Genomic DNA, 26,654 nt, shown 5'->3' on the forward strand with positions numbered 1-26,654 from the left:
ACCTTCAGAAGAAGTGGATACTTGCATATTCTCTGGATTGGTGTTACTAAATAACCTTCCAATGGTACATCAGTATTCTTCCGTCCTCCTAACAACATGCAGTTCTAGAAAGGAATTGAAACACTTAATTCTTTTGGAATTAACTTCTCCATTGTCAATATTATGCTCCTGGATTATGCTCCTGGATTTTATGAAATGTTGTATATCACCCTCAGAATCTTTGAGTTAAAGTGTAGATATGTTATTAATACTAAGGTGGTGATGCTGACGTCCAAAGGCAGTCTACAAATACTAGATGATGGAGAAAAATGCCAGGGCAGGAGGGGTTGATTGTTTCCATGAACTTTATTGGAGTCACCTGGTTGGTGACAAAATGGACCTTTGGTCTGACCTACCAGGGCTCTTTGATTCTTTCTGCCCTTAAAACAGGCAAATATTTCGCTTTTGACAATAACTTATCAATTTATCAGTTTAAACAAAAGACTTAGGTACAGAATACAAATAAATATTAGCTTACCAGTAGAAAAGCCCGTACTGTTCTTATTTTGTTAAGCTCAAGCAGAAGCTTTTGTGCCTTCTCATGGTTACTACAGTATTCATCATAGATCCGAAATTTGTCTTTCTGTGGGGGGCAATTTTATATTAGTCATTTCGTCTCTAGGTTTTTTAAAAGGCTTAAGTAACATATATAAAACAGATAACTGAACTCAATTAGATAAGTAAGTAAATAAAACTATAAAATACAAACACATCACGCCCAATACTGGAAAACTAACCACAGACAAAACCAGAGAGGAAGAACTCATTTCCATTTAAGTGTCAGCTTCATAGTTCAGTTCAAGTAGTTTTTGTGCTCTCTCACTGATTCTAAACCCAGTGCACCGTGAATACTAGATGTAACTGCAAAACTGCATTTTTGGCAGAATTACAAGGTAACACTTCATGCCAAAGAATGCATCGCACAGACTGCCACTCATTTCCACAGTAAATGTGCTTTTTGCACATGTAAGCACATGTAAAATGCTTTTTGCACCTGACTGAAAAAAATTTAATCTATTTTTTTTAATGTGGTAAATCATTATAACTAACTCCAGCAGTGTATGCTAAAGGGTACCTTGATAGGGGGAAAACGCAGTGCATCGTGCTATCTACAAAATGAACACTGAAACTGTAAGGCTTTCCTTTTTCGCTGTGACTCTGGCTTCCAAGTGTCCTGAAAAGACCTTTAATTATGCAATCAAGTCTGTTTTTGTCCTCAGTGTGAAGTGTACATGAGCTACCATGCCAGAATTCTTTTTTTAAGCTGAGCTGAGGAAGAGAAAATCAATTAAATATGAAGCTTATATTATTAAAGTTGACATACAAAGTGAAGAAAGCAGGCTCCCACTTCTTGTTGGGCATTGGGTTCAGGATTTAGACATTCTTCAATACTAGACAGGAAGTCCTTGTGCGCTTCAAGAATATCTTCAATGTTTGAGAACAATGTCTGTAAACAAGAAGCCCAGAGAATGAATGAATGAGCGAATAGAAATAAAGTACAATACATAAAATGAGAGTAAATAACAACTAACCTTAACTGTTTCTTCCGTAACATTTTTATCAATCTTGGAAAAAGCCCATTGCATTATTCTGTGAAGGAATGCCTTGAGAGAGAGGGAGAAAAATAAAGATAAAGAAACTGCCCAGGCACTGAAAAGCTTTAAGGCAAAGAAGTATTGTTTTGAGATCCAGTGTGGTTTAGTGGCTAGAGTGTCAGACTAGGGCCTGGGAGACCAGGGTTCAAATCTCCACTTGGCCATGAGGTTCACTGGGTGGCCTTGGGTTAATCACTGCCTCTCAGCCTAACCTACCTCACAGGGTTGTTCTGGGGATTAAATGAAAAGGGAGGGAGCCATGTATACTACCTTGAGCTGCTTGGATAAAAACATGGGATAAAAATACAGTACAGTGGTACCTCGGGTTAAGTACTTAATTCATTCCGGAGGTCCGTACAGTGGTGCCCCACAAGACGAATGCCTCTCAAGACGGAGATCTCGCTAGACGAAAGAGTTTTCCGTTTTGGAGGTGCTTCGCAAAACGAATTTCCTATGGGCTTGCTTCGCAAGACGTCAATGTCTTGCAAGTTCCTGCTGGGTTTTTTTCCTCCCCCCCCCCCCTTTTCTAAGCCGCTAAGCCGCTTATCAGCTGATCCGATCAGCAGATAAGCCACTAAAAGCCGCTAAAAGCCGCTAATAGCGCTAATAGCGCTAATCCGCTAATCCGTCAATGGGCTTGCTTCGCAAGACCAAAAAACCGCTAGACGAAGAGAATCACAGAACGGATTCTTTTCGTCTTGCGAGGCACCACTGTACTTAACCTGAAACTGTTCTTAACCCGAAGCACCACTTTAGCTAATGGGGCCTCCTGCTGCTGCGCCACTGGAGCACGATTTCTGTTCTCATCCTGAAGCAAAGTTCTTAACCTGAAGCAGTATTTCTGGGTTAGCGGAGTCTGTAACCTGAAGCATATGTAACTTGAAGCGTATGTAACCCGAGGTACCACTGTAAGTAAATAAGTAAATAACCATGTTAGTCTATAGCAGCAAAAATATGTTTAAAAAAATAAATAAAACATATTATTATAATTCACTTTGTACTACTGACAGCAATATCAAATTATATTATTGCTGTCAGTAGTACAAAGTGAACTGAGAAGGTGGCACACTACGCCACTGATTACAGTAAAGTTAACAAGATGAGAACTGAAGAATACAAATGCATGTCTCAAGAGAGTTTCAAACACGAATATAATAATTTATTGGCAAAACATGGTAATAGGGGGAAACCATGTATTAAAAGGGGGGGGTAATGAACTGTAATATGATAAATGGAAGGCTGAAGCTACCCTCAGTCACGTACAGACACTTTTTCCATAGCATAAGCACCAAGTGAGATTTTCTCCCAAATAAACATGACTTGTATTAGAACGTTAAGCATACGGACCATTTTCTTATCCAGTTGTGGCTAGGCAGCAATGGTTGCGGTAGCTTCCACAATCTCATTACTCTTTTGTTACCCTGGTGTCCCAGGCTTCCAGACAACAGTTTCATAATCACACACCCTTGAGTGGGGGACAACGACACACAATTGTTCAAGTCTCACCTCCAAGTATTTTATGCATGATGTGGAAAAAAGTAGGAAAACAGAAGCCAAACTATGTATATATGTTGTAAGGGACAGCCTAGTCAGGGGTGAGGAACTTCAGGCCAGCAAACCAAACACATCCCTAGACCATGGGACTCTCTCCAAGCCACACATCTCAGTGGTTTTACTTCACAGCCTCCTTGAGTGTTTTAACTTGGCTGGAATATGCCCTTGATCTCTGACTCTTGCTTGCTGAACAGAGTATAGAAAGTAAGCTACTTAACAAAGGTAGAATTTTAACTTATGAGACCCTTAGGCTGAAGAAGGTTCCTCACACTTGGCCTAGTCAGCCACAAAAGTGCTCACAATAGGTGATCACACAGAGCAGACATCTGCTATGGGGCACCAACAGAAGTTATGCATTTGTGCAGTACAAACATGGCCTCTGTTTGCGTGACTTTACAACATCAGGTAGGAACACTGACAGCCAGATGCTGAATATTGAAATCAACCTATATTTGAAATTGATGGTCTAGATAACCATACTAGGGACGCAGTTGATCTTTAAACCAGCAATGTCGCTGGAATCCTAAAGAGCATATTTTTCATATCTGTGCATGCATTTTATGATATATACCGTATTTATCTTCTAAGACAGTTAAGATGTATACTATATCATAAATTAGGGACAAGACAGAATAAGTAGATAGCTTTAGCAGCATGACAAATGTGGAAGAGCTTACAGGAGCCCTATCAATTTATGAGAGGTGCCTGGGGCATCAATGATGGAAAGGTGCAATACAGACACATACTTCCTAACTGTTAATCATCTTCTCTTATGTGGCCAGAACATTTTCTCTTTCCCTCTCTCTGGTTTGTGTCTGTTGTCCTTCATCACAGTTTTTATAAGAGACCATCTTATTCTACAACAGAGGTTTTCATACAGTGGAAGTGTGGTAGGTGACTGCTTCCTTCTCCTACAACATAATAATATTATTGGCTTGTATTCTGAGAAACACAAGAAGGGAAATCATGAAAGGGCCTTTCCTCCCCACCCCCTTGCAGTCACCAGTGCCCTCCCCCAAAATCCACTTCAGGGGGTCAGGGCATGGGGAACAGGACATGGTGGTTCCTGAGAGGGGGTGGAATGCGTAACCCTTGTTCATTTCACGCTATTATTAATTTTTATGAAAACATAAAATATTCTTGCTATATTAGTTCAACATGTTTACAAAACATCTGCCTGTGTAGATTCTCAGTGCTTATTTTTCCAACTGTGTTAGGGTGCAGTCCTAAATTATATTTTCTATTTGTTGTAACCCACCCTGGGACCTCATAGTGAAGGTGGGTGATAAATCATATAAACAAGCAAGCAAATAATAAAATGGGGCTGGGGGCTGACTGTGGTTGATCTGCCTCATCTAGTGGCCTGCCCGGTTCTCTCCAGCAGGACAGTGAAGATGGAACAACACTCTTGTGCTCTTCTTTCTCCCTCCATTGTTTTAAAAATTACAATTTTCCCTTCCATTAAAACTACACCAGCTCCGGGGGGCTAGAAAGACATACCCTCTGATCTACCCTAACAAATCCCACTTTTCAAGGATCAAGTCAAGGATCATGGAAGTTTCAACACTGGCAGAGAGGGGCATCTGACATCAGAACTCCCTGTTCAAGGCTGGTGTTGTTTTTGCTGTCAGAGAAGGATTCAATGGGAGGGAGGTCCTTGGGGGAAAGCCCTCTCAAAGACCATAGGATTAGAGGGCTAATTTAAATAAAAGTTTGTAAGTAAACAAGCTTTACTTTTAGAATCAACTGCTTTATTTAACCTACATTTCTGACACTAATTTATAGATGCCGAAATACATAAACATTTGGGCTTAGCAACAGATTTACATAAATTACCAGTGCCATATTCATTACTTTGAAGCCCCACCTTAAATTGTGGCAGCCTACCTTTAAGTCACTGAAGCTTGTGCTATAGGATACAGTATTCACATTATTCTAATCTCTTCTGCCTGCTTCCAGCTAATTTCAGTTTTGGAAGACAATTAAAGATAGCACTATAAATGATTGTACTGAGAGCACAAACAACCCAATTGTAATGCTATTTGCATCCTTCAAAAATAAAGAAGCTTATTTTTATGCCCTGCCCCCTGATTAAAGGGTTATTACTGGTATTATGGATCATTCAAAAAAATTAACTTTTCCTGAAACTAAAGTCAGATGAAGCAAATTACATCCCCATGTTGCTAACAAATATGTTCATCAGCCCCAGACAGTAGAAACATTGACCCTGCTCCACTGAATTGAAATTTCAGCCTTCATGACATAGGAAAACGGCCAAGTAAACAGCTATTTTCGTGGAGGAGGGTCAAGATATTAAATGAGTGTAGTAGTAAGATAAGACCTTTGGAGCAGGCATTTTCAAAAATCTGCCCTAGGTAAAGGTAAAGGGACCCCTGACCATTAGGTCCAATCATGGACGACTCTGGGGTTGCGGCACTCATCTCACTTTATTGGCCGAGGGAGCCGGCGTACAGCTTCTGGGTCATGTGGCCAGCATGACTAAGCCGCTTCTGGTGAACCAGAGCAGCGCACGGAAACGCCGTTTACCTTCCCACCAGAGTGGTACCTACTTATCTACTTGAACTTTGACGTGCTTTTGAACTGCTAGGTTGGCAGGAGCAGGGACCTAGCAATGGGGGTTCACCCCGTCGCGGGGATTCGAACCGCCGACCTTCTGATTGACAAGTCCTAGGCTCTGTAGTTTAACCCACAGCGCTACCCACGTCCCAATGAACCGCCCTAGTAGAGCAGTAATTGTTCCTTGATAATTTGTCACCCCCCTCCATGATGGCACCTGGGATGGCCCGCCCCCCCTTTCCTACGCCCCTGTGACCAAGTACATATTTTTGACTTTCACATTTTCTCTCTCTCTTATTTCAACAAAGCTTTGGAAATGTAGTTACTTTCTTTATTCTCGTAATGCTTTTAATGAAAAGTTAAAGACTAAATTTAGATAAATAGGCATATATTCATATTATATTCAAAACCCTATCTGTGTTCCTTGAATCATTTGGATGTCAGTTGTGTTACTAACCCATCAGGCAGTATAAATATTTGTATAGAATCTTAATTTGTGTTTAATAGCTTTGATGCATGTTAGATGCAAAGCATATACATACAAAATACTATTGATGCACTTCCCTCTGTTTCTGCATATAACACATACTTTTTCAGACAGTTCTTACAGAAGAACTGGAAAATGACTCCTCCTCTTCCTATGTCAATTAACCTGTGCCAGCAACAGAGACAGAAGCCAATCATGCTGCATTTTGATACTGAACAAAAAGACTCTCTTCTCAGGAAGTCACCAGCTGGATGAACACCTGTTTCCCCTACTTGGCTGGAGTGCTGATGGCACTAAAAGAAATAAACAACCCACCATCCCAGAACAGAACTACAGTCTGCTTCTATTTTTAAAGAAAACTTCAAGTTCTAAAATGCAGACTGCGAACCTGCTCCTCAAGGACCACACCCACCCCTTGGTCTCATTTAGGGTTATCATACATCTGGATTTTCCTGGACATGTCCGGGATTCCAATGGTGGATTCTGGGGGGAATTTCGGGAAATTATTCAAATGTCCAGATTTTTAAATGTCCCCCCCAAAAAAAGCTCAACAACTTTATGTGCTGTTCCTTGAAATATGACAACCCTAGTAATTTCATACTACAATGGTACCTCAGGTTAAGAACTTAATTCGTTCCGGAGATCCGTTCTTAACCTGAAACTGTTCTTAACCTGAAGCACCACTTTAGCTAATGGGGCCTCCTGCTGCCACCACGCCGCCGGAGCACGATTTCTGTTCTCATCCTGAAGCAAAGTTCTTAACCCAAGGTACTATTTCTGGGTTAGCGGAGTCTGTAACCTGAAGTGTATGTAACCCAATGTACCACTGTATTGTCAAGGAAGGAGGGGGAAAGCAGAGAGGGTGGTAAAGAGAGAGAGAAATTGAGTGCTCATCCACTTTTGGTCCATACTCTGTCCATTGCTGACATAACCCTCCCCCAACAGATTGCCCTCAATAGAATGTGGCCCCAAACAGAAAAAAAGATTCCCCACTCTTGTTCCTCTTCAAGCATCCTTCCCATTGCACCCCCAAACAGCAATCTATTTCAATTCCATAGGAGAGAAAAGTCATTTTCTAATATAACACATAAAGAAGGCTGATCGCTGAAGAATTGATGCTTTTGAATTATGGTGCTGGAGGAGACTCTTGAGAGTCCCATGGACTGCAAGAAGCTCAAACCTATCCATTCTGAAGGAAATCATCCCTGAGTGCTCACTGGAAGGACAGATCCTGAAGCTGAGGCTCCAATACTTTGGCCACCTCATGAGAAGAGAAGACTCCCTGGAAAAGACCCTGATGTTGGGAAAGATGGAGGGCACAAGGAGAAGGGGACGACAGAGGACGAGATGGTTGGACAGTGTTCTCGAAGCTACCAGCATGAGTTTGACTAAACTGCGGGAGGCAGTGGAAGACAGGAGTGCCTGGCGTGCTCTGGTCCATGGGGTCACGAAGAGTCAGACACGACTAAATGATTAAACAACAATATAACACATACATCATGCTATAATCCAGATTGTTGTGGGGCTTGTTGATTACAGTTGTGTCTAACACATTTGAACCAACTGTTCCTGGGGTTGAACTGCACCTGGGGTTGTTTCCTGCTACTCAGTCATATTTTATCCTGATTTGCTTCTGATTAACTGGTCAGAGAAAGTTCTAAAACAACTCCTCTCCAGAGTTTGGCAGTTTCCTTTGCAAATTATCATTGTAAATACTGTATAACTCTTAACATGGCAACACACACAAACTCCCATTGAAGCACGTTTTATGACATTTAAGAGCCTGGCTATAGCTAACAGAATTTTAATGTATTTTGATTGCCTGCCAAATTTGATAATTCCAGTGTGATAGTTTGTACATTTTCTGCAGTCTGATATCAGCTTATGTTGATGGTTGTGTCTATAAAGTAGACGCCTGTTCTAAAATGCTTCAGGAAAGCTTTAAGAGAAGGGGGCTATTAAAATTGTGATATAGCTGTAATTTCATTTGGTGCTTCCAAAAATACGAATTAAGTACTCTTCCATTGTCTCCTGAGACAGGCAGATGCCAACCACCACTTCAGTACCTCTGTACTTTCATTCCATTGAAATAATTGTAAACCTTATCATTACAACTTTCTTATACTATTCAGATTTTTTCAGAATATATTTATAAAAAGAAATAAAGAATCAAGATTCCATGAACCAAGAGAGATCAAGATCCATTTTTCATCCAGGATTTTATAAGTTTTCACGGAAATCCAAGATATCAGCAGAACAGAGAGAAGGGGAGGAAGGGAGGAAAGAAGTAACAGACAAAACTGGTTAAATATTGCTTTACGGAAATTTTTAAGGGTTGATGTTTTTATTATGTTTTGATATGTTGTAAGCTACCCAGAGTAGCTGGGGAAACCCAGCCAGATGGGTGGGGTATAAATAATAAAATTGTTGTTGTTTATTAAAATCCTGCGTTTTGCTTAAACCACCTGGATGAATGCTAAGAACTACTTTTTTAACTCTCTCTCTATTGGCTTGCTCAAAATTACAGCCTTGGGTAATCCTCATTTTCTTGTGTAATGTAATTCCTTCTGGGACACAATATCCATTTTATTTTATTTCTAAACAGTTTACAATTAAAGACATCCTGCCTATGTTTTGCATCTGCCGGTAAGAAAATTAAATCCTGTATTCTGCACACCTGGATGAATTTTAAAAACACCTTATTTTTAAAATATCCCTATATTTATAGTGATTTATGAAAAGCAACAACCTTAGATAATCCACATTTTATTTTCAACTAATTCCTCGCGAACAGCTCAAAATGAAAAGGTGATTCCATGCTGTGCCTTTTCAGAGAGCAGCTTCCACAGGGAAATATATGTTACTGAGATGCTTTGGCTTTTCCAGATGTATGGTAAATAATCTAGGATAAGAGGTGGGAATGCTGCCAGCTTCTCAGTTAAAACCTTTTCATAAGTGTGCTTGTTTGCCTGGGTGAAGGATGGAGTGATGGAGGGGAGACATAGAAAAATGTGACTTTTGCATGGCTGGAATGCAGCCCAATGTACAAAGGTAACAGCCATATTCATTTATCTGCCCACTTTTTCCTCTGCCCTCACCCACCACTGGCATGCAGGCCCCAGAAGACTGTTTGCAAGGAAATGTGGACCTTAGGTTGAAAAAGCTCTCTCACCTGCCACCTTGCACTACATGAATCTGCCTAAATTATAAGGCCGCCTTCTTGAGAAAAGGCATACCCAGTTCTAGCAATCTTCGTATGGAATGCTTTCCCTCCAGTTTTTCCTTGTGTCAAATCCCAAGACTTTCTAGTCCCAGGTGAATACTTTTTCACTTAGCTGTGCTTTTTACCATGTTTATTAGATCCATTTTGCTGCTACTGCTGTTTTATCCTGCATTGCTGCTTTTTATGTAATTGTTGAGGTTTGATTCCTAATACTGGCCTGGCTTAAAGAGGTGGGGAAATTCCACAAATGTACACTCCTAGTCAGTTATACAACAAAACTCTGGTTTATCTCACTCAGTGGCACAATATTTCATTCATTACCCACCGAGAGCCCAAGACAGCTCACTCTCCACCTCCATAATCACCACACTGTCAGCTGTGTAGCTGTATGCAGTGTAAGTAACTGAATTTGCTCACAGTTTTGTTTTTTGTCTGGGAGCACAGAATGCGTCCACATATTGCTCCTGCTCTTTCTGATAGGTATTGTGAGGTCACGGAAGTGGGATGACCCATTTCTTTCTGAGGCACAGCAAGACTTGTCCAACCATATAAAGAAAAATATCTTACCCCAAACACATTTGCCAGCTGTTAACTGCAAACCTTAAAGACACATTTCTTTCCCTGTTATTCTTAAGGAACAGACAAAAAGGAAGCAAACATAATTTCCTGGCTGTAAAAAAAAAAAGGAGTTCATCCTGAGAACAAAGGAGGGTGGAGACCTCAACACGTTTTTGTTCCTATGAAACAGATTTAAATGGTCACAAACCCCTGGACTGACAATATGCTACTTCTGAGAACCGAGCTTCTATCTGATTACCATGAGATACACAATCTTAGCAGATAAATGGAATAAAGAAATCTCACGTGGAGATGCAGAAATAAGGCCAAAATTTATCTCCATAGGAGTACAATAGCATTAGAACAGCTTCTTGGATGAAGAGTACATTAGCAGTACGAAACTACATGTGTGTTTCAGTGAAGACTGTTACTTAAAAGAGACAACAACTGGCTGCAGGGTAAAGTGCAGTCTCTTCCCTCAAAAGCTATTTTTTAGAGAGAACAATATGTGCCTGAAAAATTCTGATAGTTTTTTGGTATTGCTGTGCTGATGCCATTTTAATACACAGGTGCTAATATTGGTCAGAGTAACTTTCTGCCACATTTATGTCCAATCAGAATTGTCAACATTAACTTAGTCTGCTATTCCCACTCACAACAGCTGTTTTCACTGAGATACACAGATGTTGGCCGCAGAAATTTCTAATGCCCTTTTAAGGGTCAAGCTAGATGTTACCTTGGAAAACATGTTGTTGCAACCCCATATTTGTGGGTAGGAACACGGCCACATACAGAGGAGGATTGGTCATCATGAAGAAGAAGAAGGGTTTGGATTTGATATCTCGCCTTTCACTCCCTTTAAGGAGTCTCAAAGCGGCTAACATTCTCCTTTCCCTTCCTCCCCCCCCCCCCAACAAACACTCTGTGAGGTGAGTGGGGCTGAGAGACTTCAAAGAAGTGTGACTGGCCCAAGGTCACCCAGCAGCTGCATGTGGAGGAACGGAGACGCGAACCCGGTTCCCCAGATTACGAGACTACCGCTCTTAACCACTACACCACATTGGCTCTCATGAAGGAGTGTGGGAAGGTGAATCCACCCCAGGCATCCCTAACCTGCTTCATGTGGACTCACTTCTGGTTTTGGAAACTGGCTAGGGAAAAACATTCAAATCTGCTCGGATAAGAAACATTTGCAAAGGAGAATCAGTAGGCTGAGGAAAAATGATTTCCCCCTTCCAAACGTCCTATATTAGCATTATGATGAAGAAATGGGTATGTTTCTTTCATAACATCTAGTCTGGTGCAGATGAGTATTACAGACTAAACAGAAATGTTGCAGGTAAGGTTTAGGACCCCACCTGATGTAGCATTTGGTGCTTATACCAAAACTGTTTTGAACAGAACAGTAAGCACATTTAGGTGGAGACGGACCCAAATAAATATGGGAAACTGCTTTGTAGGAAGTCAGATTATTTGTCCATCAAGTCTACTATTTTCTACTCTTGGCTGGTAGGGGCTTTTCGGGGTCTCAGGTCCCAGGGAAGTCACATGGATAGCCACTTTCAATGTGAGTAAGTGCAATCACAATACAAAATGTCTATAGCACCACAAAAATGATACACAATATTTCATTTGACTCATATGACATCACAGTCAGGAGACATTGATTTGGCTGATCTCCTCTTAAAGAAAAGAATTACAAGGAAATGAACAAAGTTTGATCAATGCCAAAGCAGTAGGTTAATTCTTTTAACAGAATGTGAAGCTGCATAATGCACATGCCATTGACTTAATTAATATCAAGCTAAGTTTTAATATATATCCCATCTTAAGCCATCTGTGAAAATAACATCTATTTAGATGCAAGCTGGTAGCCAAACAAAAAGTGTTCAGGGATTTCAACTGTGCTTTGTGGGCACTTGCAATATAATACATAGCTCTGAATTACTGTAAGAAATAATTGCTACCTGGTTCAAATATCATAATGATTTTTCCATGCACAAGTTCATGCCAAAGCATGTTTTCAATATATATGGTTTTAAATTATTGTAATCCATGTATCGCAGAAAAAAAATACATGGAATGCCAAGAGTCATTGATAAATCATAGTCGTCATGCTCTATATTGATGCCATGAGAGAGGATGGCGACCGTTCCAGTCCCTTGGCAAAGAAAAGATTTGCTCAGGGGTGTTTCTTCTCTTTGAAATACTGTATATTGTGAGCACAAAATTAATTTTCCTACTGAAATATTTTGCATACATTTTATCACATTTTATTTCTCTCTATAGAAACTTTGCTTGCAATCCTACTGTCAGGATGCTGTTGTCAGCTCCCAGCTGGCTGCCCAGGAAAGTATAAAGACAAGGAAAAGTTTCTTACTGTCTTTTTATTTCTATCTTTACAGAGAGAGGCTATAGAATAAGGTTATCAGAGATCCCCATTTCCCGGGGACAGTTCCCGGATTTACAAATCAGTCCCCTGACAAAATCCATCTATTTAGTAGGAAGTTGAAAAGCGTCCCTGGATTAATTGTAAATTTTTTGGTAACCTTACTATAGAACCCAGCCTCTTGGATAATGGTGTTGTCCAAAGTGAATCTCTACCCCCACCCTGTCTCTCCCACTTCCTTATTCGTCACTTCTACCAGTGCTGCTAAATTCCCTCTGTCTTTGAGCACTTTGCTCTCCTAATTTAAGGCAAGCTGGGTTCTGAGAGATTAAGGGTCTGGAATGCTTTCTAATGGCACCATGGCAGCCAGCTGCTCCGGTTCTGCCTGCTCCTCCTCTCCCGTTATTTCCCCTTTTCCCTTCATCTGCCTCTGAGCTGTGATCTCCCGCAAACCACTGTTGTAAATCTATACTGTCTTCCTCTTCCTGCTTCCTGGGAGGGTCAGGATAGGGAGGTGGTCTCCACCATTCCTCCTCTGCCCAGTCCCTACACCCACTTACCTGATAGTAAGCCCCACAGATCTCAATGGGCCTTTTGAGTAGACAAGTATAGGATTGTGCTGTTTGTTATCCTTAAACTAAATTGCCTTAAGTACAAAAAATATTTTTCATAATGAATTTGGTAATTAATAAAATCTCAATAACTACTGTTTAATACTTGCTTCATGATTGAGATGAACTTTTGATTGTTAGAGAGGCATTCTAGTCCTTTAACAGTCACTCAGTAATGGCTCTTCTTCATGTGTGAATAAGAAAATATTTCTCCTTGTGCCCTCTCTGGTTTGTTGTAAACAGCTCTCCCATCATGTCATATTTTAGATCCCACATATTTTAGATCCCAGTCCTATATATATATATATATATATATGCAGGTTTTGGTGTCTTCGGGTGTCTTCCCGTGTAAGAGTTGGGGTGTCTAGGCGACGTTTCGACGAGGTCTCACTCGTCATCTTCAGGCTGGTGCTTTCGGCTTCTTGTTACTGGAACAGAGCAGGATCTCAGTGTTTGAGTTCCTATAAATACTGTTGAGGGGGTGTGGTGTATAGCCTCCAACGTTCTGGGCAGAGAGGAAGTTCCCAGGTTAGTGTGCCTTTTCTTCTTTTGTTCCTTGATTACTTGAGGGGTATCTTGAGTGATTTCTTGAGTGATATTCTGAGTACTACTTAGGTGGGTCATTAGGTGTGGATTAGTTGCTAAAGCTTTCGTGTCTTGACCTCTTGAGCCTGTGAAGAGTTTTTCTGAGAAGATGGCTGTACTGCACTTAGTTGTGCTCTGGCTTGGCTTCGTGTATAGGGGCGAGCTGTGGTTTTGTGCCCTGTGCCAGCCAGATCTGTGTAGGGATTGCAGGGGGGTGCAGCATCCGGAGGTGCCACTATGGTTTGGCTACTGGATGGTGTCTGTAATTTATCTGTGGAGAGGGTCTGGGTTTGGGTCTGGTGTGGTTGATTGGTGATGGCGTTCTGTGTGCCTCTGGTTCTGGTGTCGGTTTTTGTGGGGAGGGCTAATTTCCAGATGTCTGGCAGGCGGGACGTGTCGTCACGCTTGTTCATGTTGTGAGGGTGTTTCTCTATCTCGATGGCTTCCATGATTATTCTCTTGTGGTGATGTTCCATGTTAAAGAGCAATTTGGAATCTGCAAAATTAATTTCGTGTCCTGTTTCTTTCATGTGTTGGAAAAGAGAGGAAGTTTTTTCTTCTTTTTTGACGGCATTCTTGTGTTCTGCGATACGTGCATTTATTCGTCTGTTTGTTTGTCCAATGTACGTGGCTGGGCAGACTTTGCAGGGTATTTCATAGACCCCTTGGTTTTCCAACTGGATTTTATCTTTGGGGTTTCTGAGGATATTGGCTATTTTTTGGTTGGTGCAAAAGGCTGTTTTGATATTGTGTTTATGGAGGATTTTGCTAATTTTATCTGTAGTGCCCTTGATATAAGGAAGGAGGGCCATGCCATTGTTTTCTTCTGTGTCTTGGTTTTTGGGGGGTGTTTCTTTTTGGATTAGCTTCGTAACCCTGTTTTGCTGGTATCCATTGGCGATTAACACATTTGAGAGATTCTGTAACTCAGTTGTCAAGTGGTCTTTGTCAGCCAGGCGTTTGGTTCTGGAGATGAGAGTCTTGGCTACGGAGTTTATTTGTGCAGGGTGGTGGTGTGATTGTGCATGTAAGTAGCGGTTGGTGTGTGTTTTTTTCCGGTAGATAGTGTGTCCTAGGGAGCCATCAGGTTTTTTGTAGATTAGGACGTCAAGGAAGGGAAGTTGGTTGTTGGCTTCTATTTCCATAGTGAATTGTATTTTGGGGTGTAGGCTGTTGAGATGTGTGAGGAAGCTATCTAGTTTTTCTTTCCCGTGTGGCCAAATTACAAAGGTGTCGTCAACATATCTGAGCCAAAGTTTGGGTTTGTGTTCTGACTTGTCTAAAGCATTGGTTTCAAAGTGTTCCATGTACAAATTTGCGATGACCGGTGAGAGGGGTGATCCCATAGGTGCTCCTTCTATCTGTTTGTATCTTTGTCCATTGTGGATGAAGTACGTGTTGGTTAGGCAGTGGTTGGTCAGGTCCAAGATGTATTCGGGGGGATTGTATTTGTTTTGAATGGCTGTCAAGGCTTCATTAATGGGCACTTGTGTGAAGAGAGATACAACATCGAAGCTCACAAGTAGGTCATCGGGATGTAGGTTTTGCTTCTTTATTGTTTCTATGAACTGGAAGGAGTTTGTAACGTGTGAAGCGATGGATTCTGCATAGGGCTGAAGTTGCTTAGCGAGAAATTTAGCGAGATTTTGTAGAGGTGAGCCTATGGAGCTGACTATTGGTCTGAGTGGTGTTCCTTCTTTGTGTATCTTGGGGAGACCGTAGAGTTTGGGGCATCTGGATGATTTTTCTCTGGGGATGATTCTTAGCTGGATTTCTTCACTGATAGGAGAGGCTTTTATTTTGGATTTGGTGGTTTTTTCCAGATAGGTGGTGGGATCTGTTTTTATAGGTTGGTAGGTAGGGTCTTGGAGTAGATTTGATAGTTTTGCTTGGTAGTCCGATGTGTTCATCACAACAGTGGCATTACCTTTGTCTGCTGGGAGAATGATTATGTTGTTGTCTTTCCTCAGGTTGGTGAGTGCTTTCTGTTCTTCTTTGTGTAAATTGCTTCTGGGTGGTTTGCTGGAGCAGAGGATGTTGGTGACTTCAAGTCTGATTTTATTGGCTTCATCTGGGTTGATTTTGGTTAGGCTAGCTTCGACTCCGCATATGATGTTTTCCGTGGGGATGCGTCTCGGGGCGACTGCAAAGTTGAAACCTTTGGAGAGTACTTTGGTTTCAGTTGAGGTGAGGATCCTGTCTGATATGTTATGTACTGTTTGTTTCATGGGTTGTTGTGGAGGGTGGCTGGGCTTCTGGTGGCTGGGCTTCCAGAAGCCCAGCCACCCTCCACAACAACCCATGAAACAAACAGTACATAACATATCAGACAGGATCCTCACCTCAACTGAAACCAAAGTACTCTCCAAAGGTTTCAACTTTGCAGTCGCCCCGAGACGCATCCCCACGGAAAACATCATATGCGGAGTCGAAGCTAGCCTAACCAAAATCAACCCAGATGAAGCCAATAAAATCAGACTTGAAGTCACCAACATCCTCTGCTCCAGCAAACCACCCAGAAGCAATTTACACAAAGAAGAACAGAAAGCACTCACCAACCTGAGGAAAGACAACAACATAATCATTCTCCCAGCAGACAAAGGTAATGCCACTGTTGTGATGAACACATCGGACTACCAAGCAAAACTATCAAATCTACTCCAAGACCCTACCTACCAACCTATAAAAACAGATCCCACCACCTATCTGGAAAAAACCACCAAATCCAAAATAAAAGCCTCTCCTATCAGTGAAGAAATCCAGCTAAGAATCATCCCCAGAGAAAAATCATCCAGATGCCCCAAACTCTACGGTCTCCCCAAGATACACAAAGAAGGAACACCACTCAGACCAATAGTCAGCTCCATAGGCTCACCTCTACAAAATCTCGCTAAATTTCTCGCTAAGCAACTTCAGCCCTATGCAGAATCCATCGCTTCACACGTTACAAACTCCTTCCAGTTCATAGAAACAATAAAGAAGCAAAACCTACATCCCGATGACCTACTTGTGAGCTTCGATGTTGTATCTCTCTTCACACAAGTGCCCATTAATGAAGCCTTGACAGCCATTCAAAACAAATACAATCCCCCCGAATACATCTTGGACCTGACCAACCACTGCCTAACCAACACGTACTTCATCCACAATGGACAAAGATACAAACAGATAGAAGGAGCACCTATGGGATCACCCCTCTCACCGGTCATCGCAAATTTGTACATGGAACACTTTGAAACCAATGCTTTAGACAAGTCAGAACACAAACCCAAACTTTGGCTCAGATATGTTGACGACACCTTTGTAATTTGGCCACACGGGAAAGAAAAACTAGATAGCTTCCTCACACATCTCAACAGCCTACACCCCAAAATACAATTCACTATGGAAATAGAAGCCAACAACCAACTTCCCTTCCTTGACGTCCTAATCTACAAAAAACCTGATGGCTCCCTAGGACACACTATCTACCGGAAAAAAACACACACCAACCGCTACTTACATGCACAATCACACCACCACCCTGCACAAATAAACTCCGTAGCCAAGACTCTCATCTCCAGAACCAAACGCCTGGCTGACAAAGACCACTTGACAACTGAGTTACAGAATCTCTCAAATGTGTTAATCGCCAATGGATACCAGCAAAACAGGGTTACGAAGCTAATCCAAAAAGAAACACCCCCCAAAAACCAAGACACAGAAGAAAACAATGGCATGGCCCTCCTTCCTTATATCAAGGGCACTACAGATAAAATTAGCAAAATCCTCCATAAACACAATATCAAAACAGCCTTTTGCACCAACCAAAAAATAGCCAATATCCTCAGAAACCCCAAAGATAAAATCCAGTTGGAAAACCAAGGGGTCTATGAAATACCCTGCAAAGTCTGCCCAGCCACGTACATTGGACAAACAAACAGACGAATAAATGCACGTATCGCAGAACACAAGAATGCCGTCAAAAAAGAAGAAAAATCTTCCTCTCTTTTCCAACACATGAAAGAAACAGGACACGAAATTAATTTTGCAGATTCCAAATTGCTCTTTAACATGGAACATCACCACAAGAGAATAATCATGGAAGCCATCGAGATAGAGAAACACCCTCACAACATGAACAAGCGTGACGACACGTCCCGCCTGCCAGACATCTGGAAATTAGCCCTCCCCACAAAAACCGACACCAGAACCAGAGGCACACAGAACGCCATCACCAATCAACCACACCAGACCCAAACCCAGACCCTCTCCACAGATAAATTACAGACACCATCCAGTAACCAAACCATAGTGGCACCTCCGGATGCTGCACCCCCCTGCAATCCCTACACAGATCTGGCTGGCACAGGGCACAAAACCACAGCTCGCCCCTATACACGAAGCCAAGCCAAAGCACAACTAAGTGCAGTACAGCCATCTTCCCAAAAAAACTCTTCACAAATTCAAGAGGTCAAGACACGAAGGCTTTAGCAACTAATCCACACCTAATGACCCACCTAAGTGGTACTCAGAATATCACTCAAGAAATCACTCAAGATACCCCTCAAGTAATCAAGGAACAAAAGAAGAAAAGGCACACTAACCTGGGAACTTCCTCTCTGCCCAGAACGTTGGAGGCTATACACCACACCCCCTCAACAGTATTTATAGGAACTCAAACACTGAGATCCCGCTCTGTTCCAGTAACAAAAAGCCGAAAGCACCAGCCTGAAGATGACGAGTGAGACCTCGTCGAAACGTCGCCTAGACACCCCAACTTTTACACGGGAACAAGATAAAATTAGCAAAATCCTCCATAAACACAATATCAAAACAGCCTTTTGCACCAACCAAAAAATAGCCAATATCCTCAGAAACCCCAAAGATAAAATCCAGTTGGAAAACCAAGGGGTCTATGAAATACCCTGCAAAGTCTGCCCAGCCACGTACATTGGACAAACAAACAGACGAATAAATGCACGTATCGCAGAACACAAGAATGCCGTCAAAAAAGAAGAAAAATCTTCCTCTCTTTTCCAACACATGAAAGAAACAGGACACGAAATTAATTTTGCAGATTCCAAATTGCTCTTTAACATGGAACATCACCACAAGAGAATAATCATGGAAGCCATCGAGATAGAGAAACACCCTCACAACATGAACAAGCGTGACGACACGTCCCGCCTGCCAGACATCTGGAAATTAGCCCTCCCCACAAAAACCGACACCAGATCCAGAGGCACACAGAACGCCACCACCAATCAACCACACCAGACCCAAACCCAGACCCTCTCCACAGATAAATTACAGACACCATCCAGTAACCAAACCATAGTGGCACCTCCGGATGCTGCACCCCCCTGCAATCCCTACACAGATCTGGCTGGCACAGGGCACAAAACCACAGCTCGCCCCTATACACGAAGCCAAGCCAAAGCACAACTAAGTGCAGTACAGCCATCTTCCCAGAAAAACTCTTCACAAATTCAAGAGGTCAAGACACGAAGGCTTTAGCAACTAATCCACACCTAATGACCCACCTAAGTGGTACTCAGAATATCACTCAAGAAATCACTCAAGATATCCCTCAAGTAATTAAGGAACAAAAGAAGAAAAGAACACTAGCCTGGGAACTTCCCCTCTGCCCAGAACTTTTGAGGCAATACACCACACCCCTCTACAGTATTTATAGGAACTCAAACACTGAGATCCCGCTCTGTTCCAGTAACAAGAAGCCGAAAGCACCAGCCTGAAGATGACGAGTGAGACCTCGTCGAAACGTCGCCTAGACACCCCAACTTTTACACGGGAAGACACCCGAGGACACCAAAACCTGCATATATATATATATATATATATATACATGGAACCCGTTCATTTCAGTGGAACTCATTTCTATGCAATGGATCTTTAAAAGTGCATGGTTAGTTTTGCAAATTCAGCATGGTTATTTAATTTTGTATAGTAGAAGTGGCAGTGCAATGCCAGTTGAGAGGAAGGGAAAGAGAGAGATTCCAATTAGCGAAAAAATGATGAAAGCTTCATTGAGTCTTGTGTACAAATTGTTCTGCATACCTCTAGTGAGTAACTGTATCATGGCCAATATGCTTAGCTAGGATGGAAATATTGCACTTTAGTCTGAATGATTCAGCACTTTTTCTTTTTCTCTCACCAATTATCTTCATACTCTGGCAAACTGATTAAAATTCTTGTACAACCATGAAATGTTTAACCAAATTTGGAACAATTATTCAGAAAGTCTTTTTGAATATCAAGTATCAGTCTTAAATTTAAGAAGACTTGTGCCCAATCTAGAGGTTTGTGCACTCTCAGATGTACAGGCAGACCTCTTTCGTGCCCAGGTTTGGGAGGGAGGGGGCACCCAATTAACATTTGTATTTGTTTGCATGCATGAATGGGGTTCAGTTATCAATGGAAATGAAAGGCTTATGGCTGACAGAATAGCTTGTATGCCTCCATAAGCAATTTCTGAACATTAGCCTATATTTCTCCTCTCTTTTTAGCTGAATCTTTAGCAGCAGCAAGCAGCTTTCCTTTAAATGTTGCTACCCTACTAATTTGATAATCTTTGTTTCTTGCAAAATTTGTATCAAGGCTTCCCCACCCCATCTTTGTTTTAATTCCCTATTGGCATTTGAATCAGTACCTTGAGCTATGATAACAAAGCATGCAAGTGACACAGAAATAAACGTGGTTGGTTTTTATGGCTTTTCGAATGGCATTGGGAGGGCAACTCCCATCTCTTGCAGGGGCGCAATTAGTGCCAGCACCGTCCGTTAAGAGTTTGGGTGTAATCTTCGACACCTTCTATGGAGGTGCAGATTGCAGCTATAACAAAGGCAGCATTTTTTCATCTCTGCCAAGCCAAGCAGTTGGCTCCTTACCTCTCTCGCCCTGACCTAGCCACTCCTGGTAAGTCCCACGGAGGACCTTACGGTCTTCAAATAAAAACATCTTGGAGATCCCGGACCACAGGGAGGTTAGGCTAGCCTCAACCAGAGCCAGGGCTTTTTCAGCCGTGGCCCCAATCTGGTGGAACTCTCTGTCACAAGAGACTAGGGCTCTGTGGGACTTGACATCTTTCCGCAGGGCCTGCAAGACAGAGCTGGCCAAGGCACAGTCTGACCCCTCTTTCTGTAATCCTCATAGAACTCTAGCCAATGGTTGCCATTATTTTGATTCTGATTTTAGACTGAATTGATTTTAGAATGTATTTAATTAATTGACTGTGATTTTATGTAAACTGTGCTATTTTTACTGTTGTTAGCCGCTCTGAGGCCGGCTTTGGCTGGGGAGGGTGGGATATAAATAAAATCTTATTATTATTATTATTATTACTATTATTATTATTATTATTATTATTATTATTATTACTTTTACTTTTTAATTTAATTATTAGTAACTAATAGTTTTCATATTTTCCTTTAGACTGTTTGGACCATGTAAATCACTGATAGGCAGTGAAACTCCAGGATGGTCCTAATTGACCTCAAAGATGTAGAAATGTTATTAACCTGTTTGAGTAGCTTGAATTTGCCACACAGCAGATAAGAAGAGATGGAGAGGCCACAAAAGAGCCTTGGTGGACCAGATACAGCCATTGGCAGACATCAACATTATTTGTCACTCACCCGCTTACCAGGAATGAGTGTCCCTTATCTACTGGCAAGAAACCTCACTGCCTCACTGTAACAGCCTTTCTCCAACACAGCAGATAAGAAAATAGACAGGTAGCATTTCTCACTGTTTCTTATTCAAGCTTCAGCTGAAGTGAGGCAGAACCCTGCCTCTCCCTCCAGCCCTCTGTGTTTACTAGAGGGTGTGAGGGAGAGGTGGGCCCTTCTCTCACTTGCAGAAAGTTTTGGAAGAGGACCGTTGGAGAAATGGCCAGCTGTTTCTGTCCTTCTCCAAAGCTTCTTCCAAGACCCCAGCTCTCACTTCATCATTTGGGATTTGCTAGAGTGCTGAAGCAAATAGAGAACTTTGGAGAAGGAAAGTTGTTATTAAATAAAAGTCAGGAACAGCGTTGCCTCTTTCTTGAAACCTATAGCAAATACAGAGGCCTGGAAGGAAAGGTGAGGTCTTACAAGAAGCTTTGGAGAAGGACAGAAACAGCAGAAAAAACTGCTGCTTCTGTCCTTTTTAGACTTGTGGGAAACTTTGGCAAAGCATAGAAGCAGCAGACATTTCTCCAGAGGTCCCGAAAACTTGTTCATATAGTTCATTGGTTTTAACATCTGAAAACAGCCAATGAGTGTCTAACCTGGTAACTTGTGTAATAATTAACCTTTTATACTGTATACAGAATTATTTATGTGAGTGTGCATCATGTTTTCTATTTTGTTTTGACTCAATTCATTTTCTTACATTTTGTAACTGCTTAGGACTGAGGTTTGAGCTACTTTAACTTGTGCCTTGACTTAGCTTCCCAGCATTGCTAAAAACACTGCCAAAAGGTAGCCTCCGCGTTGCTGTGCTAAAGATTTTAAAGAGCAGTGTGCTCTGCTTCCTACATTACACTAAAGTAGAGGCACAAGTTCTCCATTCACTGGTAAATCAATTCTCAAAGGGGGTGCTATTATTGGGAACAAGGGAGCTCTATGGTGCTTGTTAGACTTGGACAAGAGCTGTTCTTTTCTTCTCTGTCCAGTTGTCTGTCAGGAAAGGAGGCCAGTGTCTCTAAGCCAGCCTCTAGCAGCTGTCCAAACACTACTACTTGCAAGTAGTGCATGGAATCTCTTAGTGTGTATACATGCAAATTGCCACAAAGGAGCAGCCAGCTACTCATGGGTTTCTCTACTTATACAAAGGTGGTTATCCTTGCTAGCACTGGGGAATGTTGCTTTTGCTTCCCCGGAAATCCTATCAGTAGAATCTGGAAGGTCACAATGATTATGTTATTGCTTATAAGTACACTCTTATTGTATACACCAGTGGTTCTCAAACATTTTGCAGTATTGAAACACCTCACATTAAACAAAACTTCTGAAGAATGCTTGCAGCAAAATCTTTAAAAAAGCAAGCAAGGGAAAACAAGCAAGGGAAAGTCAAGCAGACTGCAGCTTTTAAAAGAGCAACTTTGAAAAATGTTGCTGATCTGATTTCTCCTAACGGGAGAAGCCTTTATTTTGTTTGTCATTCTTAACGCTATAGCTCTTATCAGAGAGAGTTCTTATCTCTCAGGCAGTGTTAAATGAGCAGTATATTTACCCACTGCCCCCAGCCCAATGAAAGGTGCTAACAGGGGGATGTGGAATTCCCATGACATATGTTTGAACAACACATTTAACCCAGTAGCGGCACATGCAGGGCAGCAGTATTTACCTGGCTTCTCAGTGCAGCAAGTCACTGCTAGTTCCTGAGAGGGAGAGGGGGAGCCAGAAGATTGGCTCTCCTGCTGAGCCCACATCCAGCTTCCCACAGCTTTGCTCCTCTTGGTAACTGGCAGTAACTTGCACCCTTGCAAAGCCAGGTAAGCAAGGCCATGCTGCCCAGCCAGGCATTACTGGTTTAACCCTTGGAAAGTGTTGTGAAGGAAGTAAAGAAGAAGAAGGGATTTCCAGGACAATTGCTTGAATAGTGCACTTAATACCCATTATTGCAGCTCCGTAGTAATCACATGTTGTGCATGCTTGTCTGCCATTACACCTTTTTTCTTCATGGAAGCCCATGAAGTGCTTCTGGAGCAATGGGACACCGTGACGGAAACCAGAGCACATGGAAACACCGTTTACCTTCCCGCCACAGCGGTACTTATTTATCTACCTGCACTGGCATGTCATTCATTTTAAATGGCATATATATATTTTAAAAGCTCAATCTCATAATCAGCGTGAAGAATCACAGGCTTTCCAAAGAAAATTCCACTAATTTTAACCAGGTATAATGCAGATACTATAATCCAGATAGACAGCTTCAAGAGTTGTAGTTTAAAAGAAAAATTGTTTAATTCCCTGCATTAAAAAAAACTCAGTCATAAAATATGGACAGAGGAAGCCAAAGGGATGTGAGAGTCTAATTAGAAAACTATGCATAACAAACTCACAAGTACATACTTGATAACATTGCAAATCCCAGTAATTGAAAGCTGACTCACTCTGAATACTATATGGCTCACTCACTCTAGATAACTCCCCTTTACCCCATTCAAAAATCCTATCAATTAGCTGGAAAGAAAAGTTTGATATTTAACCAAATCCTTATTAAGAGTGCACTGTGTTATCCCATCTAATTCAAAGAACAAACCATAGAGAAATGTATTATCTACATGGGAATTATAATTCAAGAAACAAAGTATTTTCTGTCCAGAGTTGGATGTATTTCTGATATTTTATGTTATGGCCCTCTGCTCACTGAAGCAAATTGGCTGCTACAAATGAAAAGAAGATTTTGCATCTAATCAACAGCATGAATTTAGGTTGAAAACTGTTGTACAGGGACTTCTTTGAGGCGTCTGGGCTGACTGCCATCCTTGCATTTGTGAATGAAATTGCATGACCAATCCACCCACCTCTTTCCACCACCGCCCTCCCTACCTCCCAAGATACCATTAAGGTCTTTTGCTGCTTCCTTTACTCAACGGACAGACCAAGTAACTGTTCTAGGGTCTAGAAAGGCATTCAACATCTTCAAAATGATCAGTTATGTCCACTCTCCCAGTGTTTAAGCACCTGTTTTCTGCATTACTATGGAACAAGCTCTCCTTTACTTATAGAACTTGACAGTTAGATACTATGTTGGTCTTTGTTCCAACAACACTAATATTACTCTGTGGTCATATTATTTTATTCAAGTTACACTTGTAACTCAAATCTTCCATACTGTTCTGTGAGTTTATAAAATGTTTCAGTTCAGAAAGGGAAATCCCAGCAGCTCAAACTTCTCCTTTGTAACTTGTTATTGGCAGGATCAGCAGCTGCTGTAGTATTTATTCATCAGTCAGCTTCACTGTTCTAGTCCCCAATTCATATAACAGGAATTCTACTACTGATGCCAGCAATTAGAATTCTACTTCATAGAAAGAAGCAAATCCATTGATCAGAATAGCATGGTTTAATCTCTACCGCTTCTGTGTGCATAAGATCCCAGAACTTTATGAAGAAAATACATCCACTATCTTTATTTTTAACTATTATTGTCAGTTCCACAGACTTATAATCTGTCTTTGGCAAATATAAGCTTTGACTTACATTGTTCTGACAAAGGCTTGCTTTCAGAAGCAATATTATAAAGCTACAAAAGCAAGCCTCTTGTTAAGTGATTCATGATCATATTGCAAATTACTATATCTTTTCTAGTGTGTCAACAAACCATAAGTTGTTCAAAGGTAAAAGCAATGGGCAACCATTTTTCATACGTACAATTATTAAATATGTAACTCTTCATAACTTTGGAATGGAAAGGAATGTAACATAGTAGGCTGATAAAGGCTAAGAAATTGCACACACTGGGTTCCATAGAACAAGGAATCACTGAAGGTTAACAAAATAGGAAAAGGAAAAGGAAACTGAAAGGGTTGGGTTTTTTGGGGGGGTGTCAAACAAACACTTTTAAAGAATAAAAATGTTGCTAAGCATACACAAAGAACTATTGAAATAGGGATGTTTTAAGCATGGAAGGTGGAATGGGATATAGTGTTATGAGTTGGGGGGGGAGGCAGGGTGTTAAGTCATATGTCATGCCCCTCTAATCCTTGCATCCAGCAAACCTTAACAGGTAATCAAGCACTCTAATTCCTGGAATAGCCAAACTAGCTTCCTGGTGAGGTGAGGAGGATTAAGGGGCTCAGTGTGAGAAAGCAAATGGGTCTCCCTCAACAGACAAAGCCAAACTTGAGGGCACAGAGTTGCATTAATGTGAACTATAGGCAAAACAGCAAGCTGGAGAGAGAGACAGAGCAATGTTTGATTTCTGTTTGAATCCAAGGCTGTAAGGTGGAAGTTAGTGAACAAAGTATGTGTTAAGCCCAGGTTTTGCACTGTAATCATTCCCTAGTCTGGGCCTCAAATGCCCTGTGGTGTAAGTGTACTTTAAGTCCATTTGTTCCTCCACCCATCATATTTAACTGGACTCATGACAAGCTAATTTATCAAAATTTCTCTTTTAGATCTTTTTAGTGCAACCAATCATTTCATTAAGTGCCATATGACCATTTATTTGCATTAGCAGTTGCTGTGTCTGGTGGTCACCCCAGGATGCTTTGGAAACCTTTCTGTTCTCTGCAGTGGTAGTGGTAAAATACTTCTTCTGCATTTAGAAAACAATACATAGAAATTGTTTGGGTTTCACACAGTGCACCTATTTATATTAATAGCCATTATTTTAAAATGACAGATCAATAATTTAGTTTTCCTAAAAACACCCAAGAAACATCCATTTGTGTGCTGTTGAATTGGTTTCAAGATAAATTGCCAGCATGGCAGTAAATAAAAATAAACGGAAAATTGCTTTTTCTTTATTCATCTATCTGAAGAAAACAGCCATAGTTTAGGGTACAAACTAGAGTACAAACATTAGAACAAAAATAACAGGAAAAATCCCTTCCCTTGTTTTCAAGTCAACCTGATCACATCTGCAGTTGTGTGGATATACACACAAAAAAAGAAAAAGTCACAAGCCTCTCTTATGTTGTTAGTACTAGGCACAAAAAACAGTCTCTAGCCTTTATTTTATTGAATTTATATACCGCCTTATACCCAGAGGCATAGGACTGCATAGGAGTTTCATTAAATAATCAAGACTCTGGCACCTCAATTTCAGTTTCAATCCTGGCATCGCATGGAAAGTAGATGTCAGACAGTATTTACCATCTGTTAAAGTTTTAGGTCTTGCCTCTGACAAAGCAACTGTATGTAGCTTGATCAGTTCAGTAGTAGCAAGTTATTATGTGGGAGTATTGTTTCCACCCCTGCCAATTATAAAACAGAACTGGAAACCTGGGTGCTACAGACTGAAGAAGATTGGTGCCCTAGAGCTTTAAAAGCTACAGATACTGACCCTCCCCAGGGTCAACCAGTTCCAACTTTCTGAG

At 41.3% G+C, this 26,654-nt stretch overlaps 1 protein-coding gene across 5 annotated transcripts in view; it reads right to left on the bottom strand.

The window, feature by feature from the left end:
- The window catches only part of PREX2 (phosphatidylinositol-3,4,5-trisphosphate dependent Rac exchange factor 2), a 115,089-nt gene that overhangs the window by 66,550 nt on the left and 21,885 nt on the right, over positions 1–26,654 (bottom strand). For 4 of the 5 annotated variants that reach the window (XM_083517526.1, XM_083517527.1, XM_083517524.1 and 1 more), the window contains 4 exons: positions 1,572–1,643; positions 1,364–1,486; positions 518–622; positions 3–104 (listed from right to left, as the gene is read on the bottom strand). In XM_083517526.1, the coding sequence (XP_083373652.1) occupies positions 3–104; positions 518–622; positions 1,364–1,486; positions 1,572–1,643 (402 nt within the window). Of the gene's footprint in view, positions 1–2; positions 105–517; positions 623–1,363; positions 1,487–1,571; positions 1,644–17,799; positions 17,805–26,654 lie in introns of those variants that run through there. The other variant, XM_083517528.1, reaches the window with a different exon arrangement.

Source organism: Podarcis liolepis, assembly GCF_965112155.1.
Source record: "Podarcis liolepis genome assembly, chromosome: 8".
Taxonomy (NCBI): Eukaryota; Metazoa; Chordata; class Lepidosauria; order Squamata; family Lacertidae; genus Podarcis; species Podarcis liolepis.